Source organism: Tiliqua scincoides, chromosome 8 (genome assembly GCF_035046505.1).
Source record: "Tiliqua scincoides isolate rTilSci1 chromosome 8, rTilSci1.hap2, whole genome shotgun sequence".
Classification (NCBI taxonomy): domain Eukaryota; kingdom Metazoa; phylum Chordata; class Lepidosauria; order Squamata; family Scincidae; genus Tiliqua; species Tiliqua scincoides.
The window spans coordinates 47,971,569-47,996,522 of record NC_089828.1 but is presented as its reverse complement, the minus strand read 5'-3'; the positions used below and the strand labels follow the sequence as shown (position 1 = coordinate 47,996,522).

Below are 24,954 nucleotides of genomic sequence, written 5' to 3'. Positions count from 1 at the left end.
GCCCTGCAGGGCAAGGGCTGCTGCTTGCTTTTTCTGCTGCCCTGCCCAGCCTATGTGAGTGTGGTTTGATACAGCTGGAACACACAGCCTTTTTGCTTGCTTGGACTGGGCTGGTAAGGATGTAATGGCTCTTATTGATTTGCATGCAATTGAGCAAACCTCAAGGGCTGTAAAATGCTTCCAAAGGGGATGTTGAGCAGCCTTTCTATCCCCTGGCTAGTTTGACTGGAACACAAATTGGAGATCTGGAGACTTGCAGAGCGGCTTTTTTAATAGCCTCACTGGCTTCTATCCTGCATTTCTTTTTGGATGAATGTGCAGTGAAACCTCAGACAATAGGGATAAAATAACACATGAGCCTTGCTTAAAAGCAGCAAACTGCAATAGGTAATTCATCAGCTGGTGAATTGTTCTTGTAAAACAAAGCGAAAGGCCAGTGTGTCTTCACCTCTACTTTATGTGTAGAACTTGTCTCTTCCCCCACCCCCATGATGGAGTGTTCTTCTATAAAAGCCACGTCCTGAAGTATTGACAGGCAGGCTGGCCACATTGGCTGCTCTCTGAGGGTCTTGCTGGATGTGCAACTGAGAGTGGCTTCAGTCCCCTCGCCCCCCCATGAGGAAAGTTCTTTGATAGTGTAATTCCTTGTGCTGCTTTCCTCATTGGAGATAGGTGGACTTTTCACACTTGCCTGCCTAATGGATGTGGTCAAGAGCTGTAGAGAAATTGTATGTTGGTGGCTTGCAACAGTTGCTTAGCCCCTCCACAGTGTCCTGACAGTTCTCAGGATGGTTCGCTCCATTGCCCAATACAAAATAAGTATCCCTTTCAGTCAGTCAGTCAGGAATGGGAGTCTCCATCTACCCTGTAGGTAAAACCATTTAATAAAATGGATAATGTGGGTTTTAGCTAAATGACTGCTGGTGTTGGTTATGATGGCTTTGTCTCCTCCCATATTACACAGGAAACACTCAGTGCATGTACAGGCCCCTGAAGTACTGAGATGTTTCTATTTAATGAAAGCTGAATTGATTTAACAGGAAGCTTCAGCTGTATTATCAGACCACATTCCTTTCGGGCTTTTTAAGAAAAAAAAATCACATCATTATGTACAATTATCAGTTTCTCTAACTGCTCTGAGCAAAACTTGCAGCCCACAATGGTGTTGCAAACCCCCCATAAGAAAGGGTGGTCCAGGCTAGAGGAAGTTCATACTGCCCTGACCTCTATACTAGTATGCAGTCTTGCTGCACTTATGTAAGCTATAAGGAGTGTTTCTCAAGGTTTTCCTCTGCTGTACCACTTCACATGGTCCACCTACTCAAGAGTACCACCAGAAGTAACTGGAGATGACATCATTGCTAGTTACTTCTGGGTTGAGAGGCCAGATGTGATATAACCACCACCAATAAGAGGCTCAGGATGGACAGGGGGCCTTGTTTTTGCAGAGAAAAGCATGCTTTGGAGCTCTGCCTGCCCAGCTGAGCCTCCTGCTGTTTGTTGCATTGCGTTCCTGGTCTTGCTGCCAGGCAGCAGTACCACCAGCCACCACATCAAGTGCCACAGCCCAGCACCACACAAACCCTGCATTTCTAGTCCCTTATAGCAGTGTTACTCAACCTGCATGTATAGCTGTCATAACTGCTCATACACAATTCCCTTGAGTCACTGCGGTTACATGTACCATTCTTGCTCTTACATCCAATGCTTACTGGCCTTCTTATATCGTGGCACAAAGTGACAGCTCCATGTTCCCTGAAAGTGGGTTGATGCCTTACCTCCCAAAGTAGGATTCTGTCTATGTCACTCTCTAGTACAAAGAAAATGCAGGTTTTAGTAAAAATTTATTTGGCATGTATTGATTGATTTTATATATATAATATATATAGCACAGTGCATAGAGCATTAAATCTTATATACACTATAGCAGACAGCATTCTAGGCCTGATGCAGCATTTATCACCCAGTAGGAAAAGCCACAAAGTGCTGGCGGGTCAGTGGCAGCATCAGGGTGTACAGCAGACACACGCAAAATTATACATGTCTTTCCAGCCAATATAAATACAGTGCCCTTAAAAATATTTTAGCTTGGCAGATGTGACTACAGAAGCAGCTTGTTTCCACATCTTTGTACAAAAAATATTTCTCCCTTGGATGGGTACCCTAATCATGAACCATGTACGTATAATGACTGATAAATTTGACTGGTTTCCAGGGACATGTAAAAGTGTTAAATCAACTTCTTTGGCTGTCTTATGGGCTCAGCTAGCAGGCAAATGCGTATGCCAAATGAAGCCCATAAAAATGGCATGAAATGAAGATGATCAAGAATGCTGAATCCTTCAGCAGAACACCTTACAGGTATTATTACACTAATATGCATGTAAAAAGAAATTAAGACACTAAAATGGCAGCAGTCACTATTCAACTTCACTCAAATCTTTATCAAGACCAAAAGGTACATTAGTGTCTTAACTGCAATTTCCTTTTAAAAATATTTGCATTGCATTTAAACACACATTTGCAGTTCTAAAAAGTGGGTTCCACCCATAGCAGCCAAATACTTGAAGCTCAGTTAAATTGCAATTGCACTTTGGAAAGGTATTTCTGAACTCTGCTTTGGTGTCAATCATTTCTATACCTGTCAGTTCTAAAATCCCCTACAAAGGTTCCCTCCCAGGAGGCTGTAACACAGGAAGCCATATAGCAGGGATTTCTTATTGGAAGACTGGAGTCATGGCTGAATTCCCCAGCACACTGAGGCAGCTGCAAGAGGGTCTAGCATAGTCAACAGCTCTAAGAAGGGTTCCAGGAAAACCGGGGAGTGTCTCAGATTACTATCATGACTCTTCCAATTAGAATAAGAAAATAATTTCCATAGTGCAAATATTCCATATAATGAACTAGGACATATTTACAGAATTTTACCCATTTATACATTATGGCTTAATATTTTCATACAAACCATCAAAAAACCTTGGAGAAAATCTCTTCATAAAATATTTTTGTAGTATAAAATTTGGCATTTTTCCACAGTGGCTGCTACAGTTTTGCAGCCATTTCTTCTCTCACGGCTGCTGTTGCATGTCAGGATCTGTGCTGTGCCAGTTTCCTGGTTAGCACAGCAGCCACGTGCACCAGGAGGAAGGTTTTTTGTTCGGTAGGGTAGAAACCGAAGGAACGTGCTTAAAAGGTGGATTCTTTGGATGAGCAAGTCTTTGGTAACTATAAAGGATATCCGCAAAGCAGCCCCACCCACCCCCAAAAACAGGTTGGCAGGAAAAATGTCCAGCCAAGATTACAGAATGTCGTCAAAAGAAGGAAGAGGGTCCCTTGCTGAGGCCTAACTGTTGTCATCGGGAATTCAAACGGGGAGCCACCTGAGGAGGAGACAAAGGGACAAAAGGTTCTACAAAAATCACATTTTTTGGTCCTGCCAGTCCCAACTGTTAGCCCAATGACCTTCTTAGGAGAACTATAACAGGGATTGCTGATACTTCTGAAAAGGGAAGCCAGACAGAGCCTCCTTCAGGGGGTGTGCATCACATATAAGCACTGATGAGAGGAGGAATCTTTGTGCAGCAGCAGTACACAATCACACTCTATGGTCACTGTGCAGTGAGGGATGGAAAAGATTTTGGTGGCTCTATTCTCGCAGAGAGAAGGAAGACCCTGGAAGGGGTCTGGGCCCAACCCACAGAGAACTGCAGTTTCCTGCTTGGAAAAGTAACCTTTCCTATTGCCATCACTGCTCCCAACCTTGAAACGCAGCCCAATCCTATCCTCCCTGGGGTTGTAGGGTGCAACAGTGCCAAAATGGCCACTGTTGCATCCAGCAGCTCTGCAGAGGCAGCTGGAGGTCTCCTTGGGAAGAGGATGCTTGTCCCCTTACCCTGAGTAAGGGCACAGGCCCTAAAATGGGGTTACTCAAATCTGCACTGGCTATTTTGCTGGTGCAGACTTGAGAACCTCCGTGTCCGGCTTTTCAGCCAGAGACGGGGCACAGAATCCGGAGGAGGAGGCTGCTGTCGTTCCCGCCCTCTCCCCCTGCCCTGAACAGCCGTACCACCGGCTGGTATGTCTCAGGTGCTGGCCGGGCCCTCCTCCTGGGGTGCTGTAAACAGACCTTACGGCACGTTTACAATACCTAGCGCTGGAGCTCAGTGCTGGCACTTTGGGCCCACAGGATTGGGCCCTTAGAAGCTACACAGGAACAACATGCTTTAGCAAGAATAGAAAGGCATGAAATGGCTCCTGGGCGAATCCACACCCAAAGAAAACATGTGGAGGGTGGATTCTGTGCCCTTCATCTTTTCCAGCACTTTTTCCTCCTTTATTAGTACATAATAAACCAATAATAAAACTGCTGAACAAAATAACAAATTTTAAAAAGAAAAAAAAAACATGCACATTTATCAGTCAGTTTTTTCCACCATAACACTTACTACAGCAAGGTGGCCATTCTTGGCTTTGGCTATGAGCAGTTCAGATCCTGAGGTGAAATCAATGATGCCCTCTTTGCCTTGTCCAACGGTGAATTTTATACTGCAGGGAGAAGGAAGGCAGGAGAGTTGGTGGCAGCTTTGCTAGGACCTTTTGGCACTGTTCTCCAGGGGCAAATGCAGGGCCAGCCCAACCATGTGGCTAATGAAGGCAGTTGCCTCAGGAGAAGGCTTAGCGGGGGCGCCTGCCTTCACTGCTTCTCCTGGACAAATATTTCAGCTGCAGCAACACGGACAGTGTTTGTGTATAAAAGGGATCATAACTGTGGCTCAGGCTGCACGCTCACACTTCTCCCAGACTGACTTGGGGTCAGGGTTTTGCCCAACCCTGTGATCTGCTCCTGATGAGAGAGTAAAAGTGGCCAGCAAGCAAGGCTGAGATACCCCCTCAAGAGAAGCAAAATGATTTGTGCAAACAACAATGGGGGATGGAGAAGAGCTTCCATAGATCAACTCACCTGCCCTGGTTGATATTTATGTTGTTCACTTTGTTGGCACAGATGGCAATTTTAGTCAGAGCCTCAATCACAAAGTCGCTTTGTAGCACAACATCTCCCTAAAAACAAACACAAGGTCATTCAAGCAGGTTCGGGGACTGCTGGAAAGGAGGAGAAGGTTGCACAACGCAAGGTAGGAAGCCAGGCTATGCAAACTAAAACCCTTGCAGTGAGTTTGAGGGGGCAGTGAAACAAGGCAGAGCAGGGGCCCCTACATCCCATGTCTTCCTGCCAGTTAAAAGAGCTTGTGCTCTGAGTCCCTTCCCACCTGCTCCAAGCAGTAGCAACAGGAGCGCAGCAGCCCTCTTTCTAGAAGGGGGGGGAAGCAGCCACATGAAGATGGTGAGGCAGAGGCCCCAACCTTTTAGATGTCCTGGGCACAACCTCCTCAACCTGGACAAAGCCAGGAGGCTGCATCTGAGGTGACAGAAGCTGCAGGTAAGAGAAAGGGGCAGGAGGAAGCTCAGCTCCCTCCCTCCCTCCACCCAGAGGCAGGCATATGCTCACATGAGCAAGGTTTTTTTTAATCTTAGGGGGCCAGCAGTGGGGGGGGGGGGGGCTTTGCACAGGTAGCATTTTGTGTGGCTGGCTTGGGTGACGTTGGAGCACTGGCCAGGCCTGCAGGAAGCCCCATTTCCCACAACTGCTACGCAATGTCTTCAGCTTAGGCTCACAAGGGCAAGGAGGGCAATCAGGAAGCTGGCTGTAAGTCACACAACTGAGCTATTAAACCCCAAATCAAGGTCACAAAGCGGGTATGTCCCTCCCACCCTTCCAAGAACTACTTTAATGGTTTCGAAGGTTGGGAGCGGAGATGCTACCTTCTGCTTGTTATCCTCTCGGAGCACATGAAGAACAAAGAGGCTGTCGCTCAGGCTGCTGACAGAAATGCCTGCAAGACAAGAAAGGGCCATTGGCTGAGAAGAGTTCCATGGTCCCTTAAGACTGAGCCCCTTCAATCCGCACAGGGCAGGGCTCAGCCCTTGAGCTTTTGAAACAGCAGAACACCCTGCAGGTGGAATAGGGCCCAGTGGCAGAGGGAAAAGACACTCATCCTTTAAAATCTGAACATTCAGGTCGAGAAAGTGGGTTGTACTGGGAGTCACAATAGCACAATCTCCATGCAAGGGAAGCAGGGAAAAGCGGGTTCTAAACCACTCCAAGCAGGAACACAGTCATGATGGCCTCTCAGCCACCAAGCCAGCACGTGCCCTGATATCCTCTCCTCACCTGTCAGGCTGGCGTAGTCAATTCGCTGCTTGATCTTGCCCTCTTCAACCAGCACAACTGCATTCTGGGTGAGCAGCAGCTGCCGGGCTCGGGCTTTGTACCCTCTTCGGTCATACTTGGTCACAGGAGCTGCGTACTGAAATGAAAATGGTTGATTCCAACTTTGTGGTGCTTGCAATGGTCACCCAGCCTTCGTCAAGAAGATTCCAAGAAGGGGGCCGGGCGAGGCAAGGCAAGAGTCCTTCCAGAAACTTCAAGCTCCTCCAGTGCTGTATTAACCACCCTTTCTTGAGCAAGAGCCTCAGAGCATCTAAGCCCATCAGAAGAGCTGCCCACAGCACAACAGGGACTGTGTCTAGCCAGGACTAAAAGCTCACCTTGAGTGCCTCATTTCCCAAGACCTGAAGGACTTTGGCATTTATCTCTTCATTACCTGCAAAAAGACAAAGAAAAAGGAAGTGGAAGCCGTTACAAGCAGCTCGCCAGCAACCCAAAGCGTTGCCAGCCTAATCAGCACTTACCAAGGCGAGTATTAAGGAAAAGCCGAGGGACACTCTGAGGATAGTTGTCCTTCTTATCCTTAAAGATCTCGCTGGCCACCACTTTCTGCTCCAGCTGTAAAGAGCAGGTCAAAGGAATCAGCAGAAGTTTTCTGAGAGAAGATAGCTTGGATAGGCAAGAGGAAGAGCCAACAGGCAGCAACAGAAACCTGGAGACCCACAAAGAAGAGCCCACTCGGCATACCCTGTGGCGTCTGGCTCTTGGCTGCCCATCACAGAACCACATGAAGATGCCCTGCTGCCATTTCACACTTGCCACAACAACTGACCACAAAGCTCCCCAATTTCATCCTGAGAAGCCAATAAGCCCTGCAGGCTCCAGGATGTTGGCAAGGGAGGTGAAAGAGAACCGTGCTGACCTTCCAGGTCACTCACTCCTATGTACCATATTAAAAAGCAGGAAGCCCTGACCACGACCCACCTGCTGTTTCCACTCTGGGCTGATTCTCTTGCAGTAGCTCCAGACCATGTTCTGCATGCAGAGCTCTCGCAACAGCTGAGATGCCTGAAGAAGAAGCAGCAGCAGAGGCAGCCAGTTAGTTACTAGGAGGGACCAGCAGGAAGGCTGCAAAGGGGAGAGCAGGTTGCGACTGCCTCCTCCATCTACAAAAGGGACCTCCAGTCCTGACCAAGGACCTTCTTGTGCCCTCTGCTAAAGAGGCAAACTGGCCACAGACTTTCGCTGCAGTGGCTGCAGCAGTTCTGCCCCAGTGTGTGGGAGCCTTAACTTTTTGTGGGTCACAAAATATTCTCTTTTCCCCTCTCTTTATCTTTAAAGTGCAGCCCCTGCAGCCTTTACCTGGCCAGACACTCTTTGAACCAGGGAAAGAGAGTAATTCATACAGAGCCAGCAGCATGAAGATACACCACACTCATAGCAATGAACAAAGATTTGTCGCACAGTTTAAAGACCCTATCGGGCTGCAGTAGGTTCCCTATTTTGGGGTTACAAAGGACATTTAGGACTTTTTGATCCCCTCTCCATTCTTCCCAAGTAAGGTGTGTGACAGGCCATTTCAAATGTCATAGGGATGGTGGGGGGGCGGCAGTGTTTTCCCATAGGATCGTTGGAAAGGACCTTGAAAATAAACAATGCAGGCTACCCACAATAATAATAATAATAATAATAATATACAGTATTTATATACCAGTGATGGTCAATCAGGAAACTGGCTGTAAGTCACACAACTGAGCTATTAAACCCCAAATTAAGGTCACAAAGCGGATATGTCCCTCCCACCCTTCCCAGATCTACTTTAATGGTTGTGAAGGTTGGGAGCAGAGATGCTACCTTCTGCTTGTTAACCTCTTGGAGCACATGAAGAACAAAGAGGCTGGGAGAACAAAGATTTGGGAGCTCTTCTGAGAGCCACAGAGGCCCCCCCCATGGGGATGTCTGATCCCCACTGTTATGCGGTTAGGTTGTTAAGCGAACATTCAGCCCAATCTAGTGCCTTTGTTGTGTAAACAGACACTCCCTGCCAGATACTAGCTGGCTGCACAGACTACTGGAGATAGATTGCCTCTTCTTTGCAGTAAGAGCCTCTTTGTCACGTAAATAGATACTCTGCTGCAGGCCATGGGAGACCTGATTGCCTTATTAAGAGCCTCTTTGTCCTGCTTTGACCATCCTTGTATATGCGGTCCATTGTTAAGTGAGCATGCCTGTACTTCCAGTTTTCAGAAAACTGGAAGCACTGTTTAATGGCCCTACAGAAGCTTCAGACTGGGAGTGCCCGTGGATGTTGCATGAGGCTCCAAACACAGGTAAGTCTCCTCTTGGTGGGGGGGCATGTTGCAGTCCTGCACCCCGGGGCAGTACAAGGGCCAGGTCTGCAACTGCCCACAACTACAATATCCCAGATAGACTATCCAGCCTCTGTTGAAAGACCTCCAATGATGGAGAGTGTACCATCTTTCGTGACAGGCTATCCCACTGCTGAACAGTTCATACAATCAGGAAGGTCTTCCTAATATTTAATTGAAAGCTCCTTTGTTGTAATGAAACCCATCTGTCCTGATCCTAACCTCCAAAGCAACTGAGAAGAAATCTGCTCCCCCTTCCACAGGACAGCCCCTCAGATATGTATAGACAGTTAGCATGTACCATCTCTTCTCCAAACTAAACATGGAACTCCTTCTCTCTGTCCAAATAGGACATTATCTCTAGCTCCCTCACCATCCTGGCTGGACCCATTCCAGACTGTCACTAAACATGGTCCCTTCAAACTAGAGAATTCACCAAGATGACATGGACATTTAGTAATTTTTGGTTAAACTTAGCCCATTAAAAAAAAATTATAGGTTAATTTGCAAATACTTTTCAGTTAAGAAAAGACAAACAAGTTGTAAAGATCTGAATATGTGAAGACAAAAAGCAAATTAGAAATGGAGGGTAGTGAAAGTGGAACATTCCATTATGCTTTTTAGCACTTGAGCAGAGAAAAAACATGGAGTTAATTGCACTGATATTGACACAACGTCATGATAAAGGCATTCCTTTGAGAAATATACTCTTCATGCATTCTAAAAGAGAACTTGGATGTCAATTCTCTCCCAAAGATTTGTCATTGCAGATTAGATCCCCCCGTCGCAAACTTAGGGTTAAAGTTGGTCTGGTTGGTAGCCCCTCATAGTTCTTTACCCCTCCCAACCGGAGAGCCACAGCTGCACTCCATCACACTTGATCAGGTGCCTCTCTGTCTACTAAGGTGCTAACATTCCAATGGGTTGTAATTCTTGTTGCCTGTCCTTTCTGGCCAGCAAAGGAGAGACAACAATCTTTTTGTTGATTTACTCACATTCTTGCAGCTAGGAACTGCTAGCAACTTCTCTGTTACTAACTTAGTTTGGTTCAGGCTTCTACTGCCCACCTAGGCCAAACATGTACATATTCATGACACCCCCCACCTCCATCTGAAGGGTTTTTTGCAGTATCATGAGTATAATGTAATTTCAAATATTGAAGTGTGGCAAATCTGTTAGCCTTGACATTAGGCTAAATGGCTCTCTGTGAGTAGAGAGTTTCTTCCTACAGATAAAGCTGTTTCAAATAATGCTGAATTGCTTTTTCTCTTTTTGTATGCCTGCACTTTTGAAATCTCTCACGTAAGAAAGAATCTCTCTCCTAAGAGGATGCCTCTTATGACACCCACATGCCTCAGCTAAAGAAAATATGTTTCTTGCTGCAGAATAACTGTGTTGACCCTATAAACATGTGTAGGCACATTAAAGAAAAGGATTAAATTGATTAATCGACTACAATTTAACATGATTAATTGGCAACAGACCTAAAAGTAAGGAAAGTGCCTTGGATGAGGCTCTGTTCTGTTCCCAGCACCCACAGAAACAGTGCCCCACCCTTGGCCCACCCTACCTCTCGCAGTGATGGTGGGGGTGTTGGCCAGGATTTGTCCAGAACGTTCTTTGGCAAGTTGCGCTTCAGGTTCATTAGGAAGGAGTAGCGGATGTAGTCAAGAAAGTATTCATTCTCAGGGCAGCGGGGATAGTTACGGAAAATGAAACCCTTGATGAATCTGAAGAAAGGGGCAGAAGAGCAGGGAGCCTGGTCAAAAGAGACAAAGGCTGTTCTCTCTGCAGTTACTGCCAAATCTGGGAGAGGGTCACAGCCTCTGCAAAGCACGTCTGAAGGCCAAAACTTGCAAGATAACTAAGCAGTGGCCCCAGCTGGAAAAGCTGCCTGTGCATCAAGCCCACAGCTCCCTTCTCTTGTTAGGGTGTCTGTGCGAGACGGGTTGCCAAGGTCACCCCCAAGAGCAATGTAAATGGCTTCTACGTACTTCCGGATGGTGTCCACTGCCCATTTCCTCTTGGCAGCCTTGCGCCGTCCCAGTGTCCCGCGCCACCAAGACTGGATAGTGATAGCTGGAGATAATGAAGAGAGAAAAATTACGTTTTGCTTTAAGTGCCTCCAAATGCCTTCTCTGGGCATTTTGGGGTGAGTCTTGACTGAGGGCAGCTGCCATTCTCCCTTGTCCATCTTGCCAAAACAGATTTCAGTTAACTTTTTTCTCTTTGTTGGGCACAGAGCCAATATAAGCCCCAAAAGCATTTAACATTGATAAGACCCTGTTCCATCTGTGAGAAAGATGCAGGGGGTGGGAATGTAGAGCCTACACGGCCTGTTCTGTGCTGGCTCCATCATTATGGAATGCCCCCCTAGGGCATGAATGATGAACCCACCATTTGCCCACATCACCTTTGCCGACCTTTAGAAATTTAAAAAGCCAAAATTCACTGGTAACCTCAAGAATTTGACAGCATCTGAAGGCACATAAGTTTTTAAGGATCCTGCTATTCAGTTTTAGTAATTTTATTTAACTTTTTTTAAAATCATTCTTGCTCATGGCTGATTGGCCAGTTTACACTGATTATGTCACAGATGAGGATGAGACTGATAAATGCAACACAAACACCGACTATCTTCCTAGGAAACCCCCAAATTAATTTTCCTTTCTACCTGAATGCTTCATCTGTTGGAATTTCTTTCGCCGATAGAAGCCTCTCCAGACTGCCTGGATCTTTGTAGCTAAAGCAGAAAAAAAACATAAGCTGCAGGGTTACCAATAAGTACAATGCACCCCAGAGTTGAGTATAATCTTGCAAACTTAAACATGCCTTGTTGGGGACGGGACGGGATGGGACACCTCATTCACTCACCCAGGCTCTGCTTCCGGATTTCCAGGGCATCTTCAGTTGCAAAGAGAGTTTTGGGGAAGCGAATAAATATTTTTGTCCTGGAAAAAGAATTCATCCATGAGACACAGAAGAGCACCCCCTCCTGGTTTAGAGGGAAGCTCTCCACTGGTACCTACCTGCCCATCTTGTACTCCTCCTGCTTGTATCCGAGGTGTTTCAAGAGAACAGCCACACCGTCATGGGGCCTTCCATCCCAGGTGGGCCACGTTTCAGGACACAGGGATTTGTACCTGGTGTGAAAAAGGAAAGCCAGAAGGAGCAACTCTGTAAAAGGCAGAGCTGGATGTTCTATGAATCGGGTGTTTCTGCAGCATCCTAACACAATTCGCCACTGTCTAGCTACCACAGCAGTGTCATGAATATGTACATTTTAGGCCTAGGTTGGCAGTGGAAGCCTGAACCAAACTAAGTCAGTTACGGAGAAGTGGCTAGCAGTTCCCAGATGCAAGAATGTGAGTAAACAAACAAGAATTACAACCCCTTGGAATGTTTAACACCTCAGTAGACTGAGAGGTGCCTGATCAAGCGGAATGGAATGCAGCTATGGATCTCCAGTTGGGAAGGGTAAGAACTAGGAGGGCTAGTAACCAGGCCAAATTCGAGAAGGTTCTGTCCTCAAAAGTTTCTGATTGGACAGTCTAAATAAGTATGAAGTCACCTCAGCACTATTAGCATAAGAGGTATAACAATGAGTGTCCCAAGGTGTGTGCGTGTTCCTTCTTGGACAGAGTTTGGGGGCAACATCCTACACACTTGGAGCTCCATTGTCTAACATGGGCACCTGGCCTCCCAGGTAGTCTGGAGCTAAAAGATCTACAAGAGAAGCTGACTCAGGTGAGAGATAGGGACTAACAGAGATAGCCAGCTAGCTTTATTATTTTATTGCTGATACGTTTCCTAGATGTTTATGCCTCTAGCATTTGCTGCCTTACTGTAACTTTATGTAACCTTATGTACTTAATAAACTAAACTCTCTTTTACTAAGTTGTTTCATTGCCTGTTGGGGAGAAAGGTTCAGAATTCTGCCTAGCCGTTCAGCAAGCTACCAAGTGCTCATTGAGGTCTAGTAACTTGAGGACTGAAGCTTTAATTGGAGAAAGCGCTCAGTGCCTGCAAGGGATAGAATTAAGCCTAGAGGGTCTCAGTGTCCCTGGACTGAGGCACTGGCACGTACAGGGTGGTGGCAGTACTACTGGACAGGGGGGACTTGAGGGCTTTAGGGTTCAAGAACCAAGAACTCTGAGCACCCCAAATCCCCCTAAGTTTACAACAAGCAGACACTGGAAACAGGAGAGTGACGGGGAGAAAAGAGAGAGAGCAGCCAAGGTTTGGGGGAGCCAACCAATGAGACTGAATGCAGCTGCAGACCAACCACTCTCCAGTTCACCCTGCTCAGGAACCCCCTGCTCCTTCTAACGTCCCCTGCTGAAAATACCCATCCACTGTAGAGCACAGCGTAGCAATCATGTGTCCACCAAGATCCTACCTTTGGAGGAAGACTTCATATTTCCGCCGGTAAGCAAAACCAGCCCTACGCACTCTCAGATTCTCCATCAAACCCAAATATTTCACTTGATGCCGGATTAAAACCTCATCAAAACGGCCTGGAATGAACAAAGGGAGAGTGACCCACATGAGGACCAAATCTCACTCTGCAACTTTAGGGCTCTCAGGTGGCAGACAACATCGGATTCCGCCTTGGTGCCAAAAAGCGACTCTTCCACTTTGGTCAGCAACTCTCTCACTCCACTGCTGCCCCGCCCCTCCCAAATTAGGGCCAAGAAACTCACCCTAATACTAATGGCAGACCAACCAACCATCTTTTCCTCTAAAGGTGGCTGGGTCAATGAAAACCCTAATTTCAAGCACACTTCAGTGTTTATTAATTAGGTGTTTTGTGGTTATAAGCCTATAGCTACAAACAAGAGAGCTCTCCCAATTCCTGGGTTAGAATCCAGACAAGCATCAAAACAAGCAGCAGAAAGTCATGGTATAAGGTTCAGAATCCCTTCTGATAACCAAACATCAAGTTTCTTGAGGCCCAGGAAAGATACAGAAATCCACCTAGAACATTTCCCACTAACACATTCAGATGCAAGAATGCAGCTGAGGACATGACAGAAGAAAGAGACAAAATCCACAAGTATGGACATACCAGCCTGTTTGGCATCATTGGGTTTAATGCAGCGAATGTAGGATGGCTCCTTGGACATCAGAATCTCCATCAGCTTGGAGAGGCTGTTCTTAAACTGGGTCACTGCCTGCAGGAAAGGAGGGGAAAAGATGGGATGAGCCAGAGACTTGGAAGCCACATTCTTGCCCAAAACCGTCATATTGAAAGACTACACAGCCCACAGTAACCAAATCCAGTGGCTCTTACTGTTTCAGGTCTCTTTTTGTCCGTCAGCTCTGTCCTATCAAAGCACTGGTTGACAATGGGATTTTCTGAATTGCACATGGTCTGAAAAAAGGCAGCAAAAGGAATTACAAAAGATAGACCCCAGATCTGCTTGACCACACAAGCCCTTGGATGTATTTTTAATACTAGGAAACTCAAAGAGTCATTCACACATTTTGCCTACCAGGGACAGGAAAGGAGACTCTACCTTCTGCCTCTGCCATTATTTCCCACCTGGCACTCACCTCTTTGAGGTTCCGAAACAGAAGGTCATTGTTCTTATCCAAGAAACCTTGGGAGGAAAACAGGAATCAACAATGCAAACAAAGCCAGAGAACTTGCTCAACATACTGGTGGGGGGGGTGTTTGGCGGCACAGTTGGCCAATACACTGCTGACTAGAGGATAATGTTTACCTGTGACGCTGTAGGTGACCTCCCCAGCATAGTGCAGGAGACGGAATTCTTCCCTCCCCAAGGACTTCCGAGTCTTTGCATCTGCCAGCTTGTGCCTGTGGAGAAAGCAAGTCACTGCAGCAGGCTGGGTTGGGCCTGCTGACAGCACTGGAGCGAGGGACAGAAGATGGCAGGCAGGATTAAATTTGGCAGGGCTCTCACCAGAGTAGCTGAGAAGGAAACCAAGAGCCACAGCAAGCGTGACTCAGTCACAGAAATCTCCCAGGCAGGCTCTGCTGCACGAGCTGGGGGACCTCCTTGCACTGCAGACACACCAAAGCTAACTGTGACAATGCAAGGACGATCAAAAAGCAGGCCCAGCAGAAAGTGTTTTTACATGGCTGACTACAACCAGGACGCGGTGGCAGCTGCTGGGCTTTTTTGCAAAAAGTGCCATTCTGGTCCCCATAACAGGAGGGATTTCTATACTTTGTAACCTCCATTGAGAAAGAGAGGACGAAGAAGGAATGTCACATGCATTGAGAAACTGAGCCTGCATGTTTGGCCCATAGAAGGCAATCTTCCCTTCTGTTCTGACTGAGTAGCCCTTCCCTGCTCTGAGATGCAGAAGCCATTCCTAAAAACTTACGTGAGGAAGTGGGGATGAGTCTTGATTGTCTCCTCCAGCTTCTCCAAGAACGTCAAGTCTGTGGCATCGCCAGGTCTCAGGCATTCCTCATCCTGCAGAGAGAGAATCAGAACGTGGAGGGACCCAGTGGCCAATAGGAAAGGCCTCACCAACACTCCTCCCATCCAAAGCACGTATGACAATTGAGGGAAGTTTTGCAAGGGACAGTCATCCTGGCTTCCTCTAGGGTTAAATGAGCCTAGAAGGGGGGGGGGGAACTGTAGCTGCTGCTGTAAGCCTGTCCAGTGAGCTACTGAATTGGGCTTGGGCTGTCACACAGGAAGAGTGACTTAATCAGACTTGGGCTGTCATGTGGGCTTGTTCTCTGTAACTTGGACCCTGTGAAGGCCAACAAAAGGAGGCAGAGTCTCACTGGTGCTCTTTGGGGATGCCTGTACGTTGCCCCTCAAAGATTCCCCAAAACAAGGGCCACGGGAGAAGGCTAGCCATTTTTGGGCATCATTTGCAAATGCCCTGCAGGTACTATCCACTGGAAACAAATGAGTTGCTTTCTGGGAAACCCAATTCGTTGGACTATCTGGGTCAGCACTGCCGACTCTGACTGGCAGCAGCCCTTGAGTTTCAGATGTGGGTGTTTCTCCAGATCTACCTGGGGATGCTGCTGAGGCAAAGCAGGAACTCAACCACTGCACCACAACCCCATCCCCCTGCTGAACTTGGCCTGAGCTGAGCAGCCAGTCTGATTGGACAAGTGTTCTTGTACAGCTACAAGACAGCCCCTCCACAGATTTCTGCCTATTGGCAAAATGTCCTAAGTATTCCATACCCTCCCTGGCCCTCAACTCATTCTTGGTGACTTACCAGGATTGAAATGATGCCTTTGAATTTCTCTTCCACCAGGTCACAGATGATTTTGTTATTAAAATACTGAACCGGCTCCCACTGCCATTTCACAAAGGGAGACAAGGAAACATATTCTAAGTAAGATAGCAGATGCCACTCAAGGCAGGTTGCACACAGATAGCATCAGATTTCCTACGAAGGCCCTTCCACAAATGTGGAGCAGAGGGCAGAACCAAGCCAGCATCTGCTGCCAAAGTACTCTTCGACTGAGTCATTCACCCGAGCCACTTGCTGCTAGCCTGGCAACCCTGGGAGGAAGGAATAGGACCCAAGACCAGCACTTACCGCAATGCCTTCGGCTTCATACTCCTCTTGCTCGGATTTCAGAGTCAGTTCTATGAAGAGCTGCTGCAGTTTCTCATTGCAGTAATTGATGCAAAACTGCTCAAAGCTGCAAAGAAGCAAGAGAGTCATTCCTATGAGGCAAAGGCAATGCTGTCAGCCAAGAGGAAGCTTAGAAGGAACTTCTATGAATGGAGGAGGCAGAGTCAGGCCCCTGGGCAACCTAAGTCAGTATCACATTCACAGGTTGGCAGTAGTTTCCCGGAGTTCAGACGGGATCTTTCCCAACCCACCTGGAGATGCTACCAGGGACTGAACCTGAGACATTCTTCATGGGGGGCATGGATTCTTCCACTGAGCTATGGACCGAGAGGTGACGAACTCAGAGCACAATACCCACAAGCAAAGCCCCAGGGGACAATGCTTTTCATGCAGGCAGTGGTCCACAATTCCGTGTGCCACCTGTGACATGTGCTCTGCAGCCATAACTGAGGCTTGGGTGAGCAGAGCTAAAAGAGTGGCTTCAGGCAATCCCTTGCCTCGGAAAGCCACAGACCTTCAGCTTGGAAGGGTACCAAGCCCCAAATGGTATAAAAGGGCATACTGCTGCTATGAGACCAGGGGCACTGGGGAAACCCACCTGTTATGCTGGAAAACCTCAAACCCATAGATGTCTAGGAGTCCAAGTACAGTGGAGCTTCTTCTCCAGCCCAAACACTCAGTTTCCTGAAAGAACAGGCAGAAAATGACCAAGGAAAGAAGAGCTCAGGGCCGCCCAACATCTTGCCACGCAAGCTCCTGTGCCTCTCCCTGCCAGGGAGAGAGGCAGGCATTGGTTGCTGATTTGCTCTTCCAGGGGGGTGGAGGGCAGTCTGCTCACTGGGATAGCCTCTCCTTCTGTCCATCTCTAGGAGGAGATATCTTCCTTACACTAGACATTCTAGAGGTCTGGGTGCAAAATAGTCTCCAGCCCTAGTGTCTTAGCAAACAAGTGAACATAACACAAGAACATAAGAACAGCCCCACTGGATCGTGCCATAGGCCCATCTAGTCCAGCTTCCTGTATCTCACAGTGGCCCACCAAATGCCCCAGGGAGCACACCAGATAACACCTCAGTAGGAACAAAGACACATCACTGGATACCCCTGTCTAATCTGGTGGGCCAGACTGCCTTACTTCTGCCAGGAGGCAGTCATAGTGCAGTTGCTCACAGGGATAAATGTGAGCAGTTTCACACTGCAGGACATGCCCTCTCTGTGACCTCAAACATTCAGACTATCCTGCAGCAGACAAGAAAGAAGTTTTCCCATTTCTGCTAGGGAATCAAAAGAGATCAGTTAGCATGTTGCGCATGTTTAAACATCTGTATAAAATGTTTAGCTAGCCATTCGTTCCAAGGGATAGAGATATGGAGCTGCATGCTGTAATAAATCTCAGAACTTCATTAGAACGGAATTGTAATTGAAATGAGGCTTCATGAAGGACATCTAGAAGATGAAAGGAAAGAGGTTTCCCCATAAAATGCAACCTTGACATACCAAGAGTTTTGAACAGAGTGACACAGAGGGGATAAAAGGCAGACCTGTAAAACCCTGGGCAGGATCACACTTTTCCCAGAAGAAGAAACACTGTCGCTTTCAGCCACAGCATTAACAACTGGCAGCTTGTCCAACTGAGATTAAAAATGTCATCTACAAGCATCCTTGATGGTGTGAGGATTTTTGGCGAGGGAGATAGCAAATCCATCAGTATTATTATAGTGAGTTTCTTTCCAGTACTGAATGGTGGGGCCACCAGCTAACAGCAGCAATGCCCAACACTGCACGTGTGCTCCTGCCGGAGGACAGATCCTTTCTCAGCCCCAAAATGCAAAGTCATGGCCAATGAACAGTCAGTCAGGCACACAAAATGCCAGCCATACAGGTGAGTGTGAAACTTCTGCACACCTAAAAATAATGCTCTCGCTTGGCTTAAACAGAGCTTCTTGCTTGATTTGCACATTAATCCTTTCAGCAGAGTTGAGGGTACATGGAGGGTGAGCAACAAGCTTCTCTGTCACATCAGGAAAAATGTGAGACTGATGAGAAATAACAGAAGACAGTTGTGAGGGAAAGAGCAATCAAATTGTGCAAGGACCGTCATCAAATCAAAAGTTATTTTGTCTCCTCAGATGCGTTTGGTCCATTTGCATGCTGCCTGCAGCAGTTCACACAAGGGTGCCAAAACAGTGGCTAAATTCAGTGGGAATTTACCACAGCACCTAAGCAGCCCTAACAGAAGAATCAAGCTGTGAAACATCCCCTGATTTAAGTGCTTGAAGAATTGCATTCTCTCTGTCAGATGATTTGCTTAGACCAGGAACATCAATAACAGATTTGGAATTGAAGATACAGAATTCATGCTTGGCTCTATTTTTCTAAATGGCCCAAGAACACAATCCTATGCATGTCTACTTAGAAGTAAGTCTGTTGTGTTCAACAGGGTTTACTCTCCAAAAAAGAAAGAAAGAAAAAGAAACTGTACAGGATTGCAGCCCAAGACAGCATCATTGTCCTTTCTTGTAACAAAAAGATTGTCTAAATAGTACTGGGCCCCACTGAGTGCCATCAAGACCTCACACATGCAGGGTCAGCATGTCTACAATTTACATGCAAAGAAGAGAGTCCTCTGTTCACCTCTCCTGCTGCTCCTCCCGCTCCCTGGATTTGAAAAGAAGAGCGGAAGTGGATGATGAAGAAGCATGGAAGGCAAGAGAGTGGTGGACTAGAATGGAAGGAGTGGGAAGAGGCAGAAGAACGGTGGAAGGGATGGCTGGTGCACCACTGGGCAAAGGGTGTGTTGCCTCAGATGCTGGGAAGCGTTGGGTCAGCCCTGCATCCATTGCTTTTTGAAACACAACTGGGGCAGACATAACGGTAAAAGATAATCTAATATAATGAAAGGTGAGGAGGTATTTGAGAGATGAACGTTCAGCTTTCATTTGGAGGTACGTGCTGTGTAAATCCAAGTCACTGAAGTATGGACTAAGGGTTGCAAACAATTGTTTGCTTATGTCCTGTTAAGAGCTCCATGAAAATGCTACTCCCTGCAGCTAAGACAGGCTGATCTGGATGTGTGGAGGGCCTCTCCTCCTAGAAGAAGACTTTATCAAGGGGTTTTCGAACCCACAAGCAGACAGCCCTCCAGCCACTGTGAAAAGAAATGTTACAGTGGTCCACTGGCTTCCACACAAGCCAGAGTTGAGCTTACCTTGTATGTGAGTGACTTATTAATCTTATTCACAAGCCAGGAAAATGTGCGCCCGTACACAGCCTTGGCGAGTGCGTCCCGTGCATAGGCTGCCTGCTCCAGATTGAGGGGGCTGATCAGCTGCAGGGAAGGGGACATAAAACCGTTGGTTTCCTCCAGTACAACTTCCTGCCTACTACAGCTGCGTCCACATCGTTGTGCTGGTTACAACACATGCGAGAGAGTGGCAAGCCACGAGAGTGGCAAGCACCCAAAAAATGTCCCTCAGCACGACTGCGGCTGCATCACCAGGCAACCGAGTCCACCAGCAGCAGGCCAGCCACAGCCACCAACTCTACTGTGGTGCCTTTTCTCTCACCTCTTCCCCCTTGGCGATTATCTTCTTGTGAGTCAAAGCTTCCCGAAGCAGAGATCCTTCAACACCCAGGAGCTACAAGTCAAAAACAGGACAGTTAGTGCAAGAGCCATTTCTAGCTCCATTCAAGCCCTCATCTTTGTTCTGAATGTGCCTGAGGCTGCCCCATGGCTGGGAGAGGTGAGAAAAGCAAGGATGGTTCCTTCCTTCAAAGGGTCTAGCTTGGCCTGCCATAAATGCTGTTGCCACCAGCACTTGGGAAAGCAGGGATTGAGGCAGGTCCCACCAATCTGGCAGTCTGGACAGAGACGAATACTGGTGAAGAGTTGATGGATGCAGTGCAGGCAAGGAAAGGGGAGGGGGAAGAGACTTGTGCTCCCATCCCCTGGTGGGGATGAAGCAAGTGTGCTCCCCTTTTGCGATTATACCTTAGTTTATTTGACATGTTTTAATTTTATTGTCAGTTGCCTTAACCTTATTTATTCATTCATTCAATGTATATCCCACTCTATCCCCTGGACTCAGAGTGGTCTGCAATGCTTTTGTTTACATGTGAAATGTCCTGTTCCCAAGGGGCTCACAATCTAAAAATAATAATAGTTATTATTGGGAAGAATAAATGTTATTATTTATATATTGGGAGGAATACTATTGGGAGGAATAAAAGAGGTCAAATGAACTCAAAATGACATCATAAATTAAAAACATATTTAAAGAGAAGAAAAAAAAGAACTCAGTCCTAAGCGCAAAGACAATTCCATCCCTACAGCTCTGCCTGAAAAGAAGGAGATGTTGACTCTCAGGTTGTGACAGAATGTGGACAAGCACAAAGGTGGCACAGATGAAAAGCTTTAAGTGTTTGGAACCATCTTCGAAGCATTGCTTAGCCATGAAAGAGGAGAAATCAGGTTTGCTCTCAGTCTGACCTACCTCTCAGGGCCGGCCATATTGAGGATAAAGTGGGGAGGGAGAAAACAAAGTGCACCTCCCCAAGTTGTTAATCTCCTTGGGGTCCCAGGACACAGAGCCATCCCTTGCAGAGGACATTAAAAATGCTGCCTAGGAGGCTCCAAGGGTACTGTCTAATGTCTGGGAGAAATCAGGGGGTTTGGCCATAACAGGGGCCCAAAACACTTGACCAACCTTTCCTTTCCCCAGCTGCGTCTTTCACTCACCCTGGCCAGGTACTTGATCTGGTTTTCCGTGGTCACTTGAGCATTACCCTGCTCGTCCGCAGCAAATTGCACATTTCCTAAGTGCAGCACACTCGCCACAATGCTCAGCAGATCCTGGTGCAAGGGGAAGAATGTGTGGATAAAGATGGAGATTTGGGCTCCCCCCAGCACAAAGCTTCCCAGCATGGAAGGGACGATGGGAAGTTTCCATTCCCCAAGAGAAGTGGCAGGGCTTCTTACCTCCACCTCATTATCACTGAAGTTAATGACAGACAGAGCCTTGCGCACAACCTTCCAGTCACTCTTATCGTTGATGGAGCTGACCTTCGCACACTGACCCTGGAAGCAAGATTGGAGAAAGGGAACACACACACAGGTGAGAAGCACTTCTGACGAGTCACATGCAACCCCCGCACTCTTTGCCATGGAAATACAAGTCTGCTCAGCCCCTGGAGAACGCGTCCCATGCCCACAGCGTCAAGCCTCACTGGGCACTCAGTGGGACGACTGCCCCATCCGCACCTACCCCAGTGCAACCCAGAACTCACTTGTGAAGGAGACCTCTACAACAGCCTTTTAAAAAGGCCAGGCAGAGAGCCTGGAGTGACCCACAGAGGCCCTTTCAGGCCCCTGAAGCAGCTGGGCTGCTTCCCTTGCCATCCAACACCACTCACCCCCTGCAGGACAACAACAGAGAGCCTCTGCCAGTCATCTCCCTTGACCTTCACCTGGTGTCACTTTACCTTCACTAGAAAGTGATAAGTGTGGGGGTTTTTCTCCAGTCCCAGCCTCCTGAGCAGATCTTCCTCCCCTCCTTCCAGCAGCTGGTAGAATATATGGAAATTTCGCTCTCCGTGATTCTGGTGCACCACTCGAGACTTCTCCAGGAGGTAGTTCAGGATGTGGCCCCCAATGGGAGCTCCCTACATCAAAGCAAACAAGCAGGCATTGCTCACAAAGCACAGCAGGGCAGAGAAGGAAACCAGTAGGAACACGGACAGAGGGCAGTGGTCCAAGGGAGCGCTGTGAGCAACAGTGGACTACATCAGGAACCAATGCAACTGCCAAATGCTCAGCTTCCATCCCCGAATTCCATGCCTGTGTGACTACAGGGTGGGGTGCGGCCACATTAACTTGGATGTCAGTTTCAGCTGTTGTGGTTGGCTCCAGACTCACCCAGGCTACTTCCAAAAGGCCAGGAAGGCAGCAACTCAGCACCCACAACGGGTGAGGCTCAAATTGGAAATGCTGTGCAAGGATTGCAAGGGATAGGCCACCTTCTGAAAAATGATTCCTATAACCTGTCCTGCCCATTTGCGGGTCTCAGCTCTGGTTGTGCTGCTCCAGCAGGATCAGTGGAATACTCATTCAATTCATTTCTTTTACAAGTGGTATCAGGCCTTTTTTTTTTTTTTGCCCAAAACAGACATTCAGGATTGTCTCATCCAATGACACAGATTTCACTTTCCACATGAAATAAGTGAAAAGCTCTGAAAACAAGTAGTGATGGAAGTTTCTGGTAGGAAACTGGACAAGTCTGGTCCAAAACCTGCTGGCACCTGCCAGCTGCTGTTGCATTACCAGGCAGTGTACCAGCTGCTGCTCTTCCGCTATTCAAAATGAGAAGGTGAATGGAGTGAAAGGGGAAGAGAGTGATAGGCTAGAGTGTCCACCACTCTCCTCTCTGCCACACTTCTTCTTATGCTCCATTTCTTTCCAGTCCTCCTTTTTAGACCCAGTGAGTGGGAGGACAAGAAGTGGTGGGCATCCCCTACCAACCCTATGCCTGCAGCAACTATCTCCAATGGCCCCACAGATGGTGGTCTGGCCCTGAAATGGAGGGAGTGGGAAAGGGCAATGTAAATCTAAAGAGGAAGGGGGGGGAAAACACCTTTAGAACCCTCTCCCTCCTCCACAAACCAAAGCCATCCCTCTCACAGCCACACAAGCATCTTCCTTCACACAGAACCCACAGCAAAGTTTTCAGACCCCAGAGTGCTTCTCCATTCTTGTGAGAGGTGCAGTTCCCAGACACACACCTTGTAATCAAATTGAACATCCATGTATTTTCCAAACCGGCTCGAATTGTCATTGCGCAGGGTTTTGGCATTTCCAAAAGCCTGAGCAGAGAAAAGGAAAACAAAAAGAAAATTAGAAAGCAATCCATCACCAGACGAGGAAAAAAGAATCTGGCACTGGCCACTCAGTCAGGCACCTCTCCAGTCCGTTCCCCATCACTGCCCAGCTACCAGACGTGCTTCTCCCAACTACCAGAATCTGCCCAATGCAGCTAGTCAGGCCTAATGTAGGATTGAGGGGAGCAGGGAAGGCACTGCATCCGCAGGCTAAACACCAGTGGGATATTACTAGATCCAGCTTTCATTTAGATCCTGCAAGAGGAAAAGAACTTCAAAGCACACAGTCTGAACTGTGGCACTTCCTCAGCCAACACTGGTAGCCTGAGCCTTTTTCTCTCTGGTGGGCAGTCTGTCCTGCATGCACACTGCTTAGTAACTGGTCTCACAGTTATTACCACTGGGATAACACAGTGGGTTTCCCTGCTGCAGCACACGGTTTGTCTCACTTGCAGGCAATATCCAACGTTTGTCTAGCAGACACTGCCCTGCAGACGGCTCTGACTTTCCTCCCATTTGCACATGGAGTTAGTCTGTATAAGGCAGGATTGCAGTAGACTGCTCCTGGCCTGAGGCAGAGGGCCCAGACTCCTAAGCTACAGAGCAGCTTCCAAAGCTGGGCTGAGCCACAGGTTACCTCAAGGACCGGGTTGGACTGCAGAAGCCTGTCCTTCACCGTCTCCACCTGGTCGCTGGCGGGACATGTGATGGCATAGTACTGCAGGATCTTTTTGGTGGCTTCTGTCTTGCCAGCCCCGCTTTCCCCAGATATCAAGATGCACTGGTCCTTCCTCTCCGTGCGCAGAGAGCGATATGCGTTGTCGGCAATGGCGTAGCTAAGGAGCAAGGACGAACAGGTGTTACACCACCAGCACTTCTTCCTAGACAGCCCCTGGAGTCAAGAGCCTGCAGGGCCACTTTCCACGAGTCTGTTTGCTGAAGGAGGAAACTGGGGAGGTTCCATTCCAAACTCAAAGGACAGCACCAGAAGTTGAAGGTCTGATTCACCATGAGTGGAAGGGGACCGACAACCTGCTTGCCCATTTAAAAAAGCAAGACTTCTCCTGGGTAACATCTCTGCCTGAACGTGAGTCCCAGAAAGCCCACCAGAGGGCAGGGGAAAACCTGAATATCCCAGTCCCGTCTGGTCCCACCCCACTCTCAAGCTGCCACAGACCAGGCAGGGGAGGGAGAGAGGGAGCCAAGCACTGTCTTTTGGGGGGGGGGGTGTTCCTGGAATGATAAACCAGGCAGCACCCACTTCCTCTCTGCCCAAACCATTAGGTTTTAGGAACGGGGCTTGGTAACTGCTTCAGACATTTAAAACCCATTCCGATACATTCCATGCAGCACAATACAACACTCTTTAGCCTGTAGCGTAACTAGAACATGAGTACAAAGATAACTTTTAACATTTAACATTTCAGAAGACCAGGAAAAATGCCACCATGCAACTAAAAGCTGAATGCCTGATTACGGAACTTCTTGTTTTAAACCAACTGCTGCTTTCAGGGTTCAGGGGTGCAGTTGTGGTTCAAGTTCAGGTTCTGTTCAACTCTCTGTCTTAAACCTCATTAGCTACTCACAAAACAATTTTCAGGACTCAACTGTGTTTTCTCCCCTCCCTTTAAATAGGGAATGTTCATCCAGCTATGCAAACAAATATATTCCAACAGGCTTTTGGTATCTTAACAACATGGGAAAGGCTCGGCAAAGGGAATAGGAAAAATTCCATCTCTCTCTCTCTTTCTCTCTGTGTGTCTCACATACATAGAGAGTTTTTTTTTCTTTTCTTTTTTTGCCTTATCCTAAAATAAAAATCTTGGAACAGTAATACATATTCAAAACAGCCATTTCCAGAAACAGAACAGACATGTCTCTAAACTAAACTAACTTTGAGCTAAG

The 24,954-nt window shown here is 47.5% G+C and overlaps 1 protein-coding gene across 3 annotated transcripts in view; it reads right to left on the bottom strand.

The window, feature by feature from the left end:
• Positions 1 to 1,825: 1,825 nt before the first annotated feature.
• Positions 1,826 to 24,954, bottom strand: part of MYO1C (myosin IC) — a 61,629-nt gene continuing 38,500 nt past the window's right edge. For all 3 annotated transcript variants that reach the window (XM_066635122.1, XM_066635123.1, XM_066635121.1), the window contains exons 4-32: positions 23,687 to 23,885; positions 22,954 to 23,034; positions 21,658 to 21,837; positions 21,155 to 21,253; positions 20,915 to 21,028; positions 19,743 to 19,814; positions 19,385 to 19,504; positions 16,775 to 16,860; positions 16,138 to 16,243; positions 15,811 to 15,891; positions 14,950 to 15,041; positions 14,322 to 14,416; positions 14,152 to 14,198; positions 13,889 to 13,969; positions 13,664 to 13,769; positions 12,995 to 13,112; positions 11,625 to 11,738; positions 11,470 to 11,546; positions 11,270 to 11,338; positions 10,590 to 10,674; positions 10,166 to 10,325; positions 7,211 to 7,294; positions 6,751 to 6,844; positions 6,607 to 6,662; positions 6,230 to 6,365; positions 5,821 to 5,891; positions 4,961 to 5,058; positions 4,446 to 4,545; positions 1,826 to 3,380 (exon numbers count right to left, since the gene is read on the bottom strand). In XM_066635122.1, the coding sequence (XP_066491219.1) occupies positions 3,354 to 3,380; positions 4,446 to 4,545; positions 4,961 to 5,058; positions 5,821 to 5,891; positions 6,230 to 6,365; positions 6,607 to 6,662; positions 6,751 to 6,844; positions 7,211 to 7,294; positions 10,166 to 10,325; positions 10,590 to 10,674; positions 11,270 to 11,338; positions 11,470 to 11,546; positions 11,625 to 11,738; positions 12,995 to 13,112; positions 13,664 to 13,769; positions 13,889 to 13,969; positions 14,152 to 14,198; positions 14,322 to 14,416; positions 14,950 to 15,041; positions 15,811 to 15,891; positions 16,138 to 16,243; positions 16,775 to 16,860; positions 19,385 to 19,504; positions 19,743 to 19,814; positions 20,915 to 21,028; positions 21,155 to 21,253; positions 21,658 to 21,837; positions 22,954 to 23,034; positions 23,687 to 23,885 (2,848 nt within the window). In that variant the 3' untranslated portion in view covers positions 1,826 to 3,353. The remainder of the gene's footprint in view (positions 3,381 to 4,445; positions 4,546 to 4,960; positions 5,059 to 5,820; positions 5,892 to 6,229; positions 6,366 to 6,606; positions 6,663 to 6,750; positions 6,845 to 7,210; positions 7,295 to 10,165; positions 10,326 to 10,589; positions 10,675 to 11,269; positions 11,339 to 11,469; positions 11,547 to 11,624; positions 11,739 to 12,994; positions 13,113 to 13,663; positions 13,770 to 13,888; positions 13,970 to 14,151; positions 14,199 to 14,321; positions 14,417 to 14,949; positions 15,042 to 15,810; positions 15,892 to 16,137; positions 16,244 to 16,774; positions 16,861 to 19,384; positions 19,505 to 19,742; positions 19,815 to 20,914; positions 21,029 to 21,154; positions 21,254 to 21,657; positions 21,838 to 22,953; positions 23,035 to 23,686; positions 23,886 to 24,954) is intronic.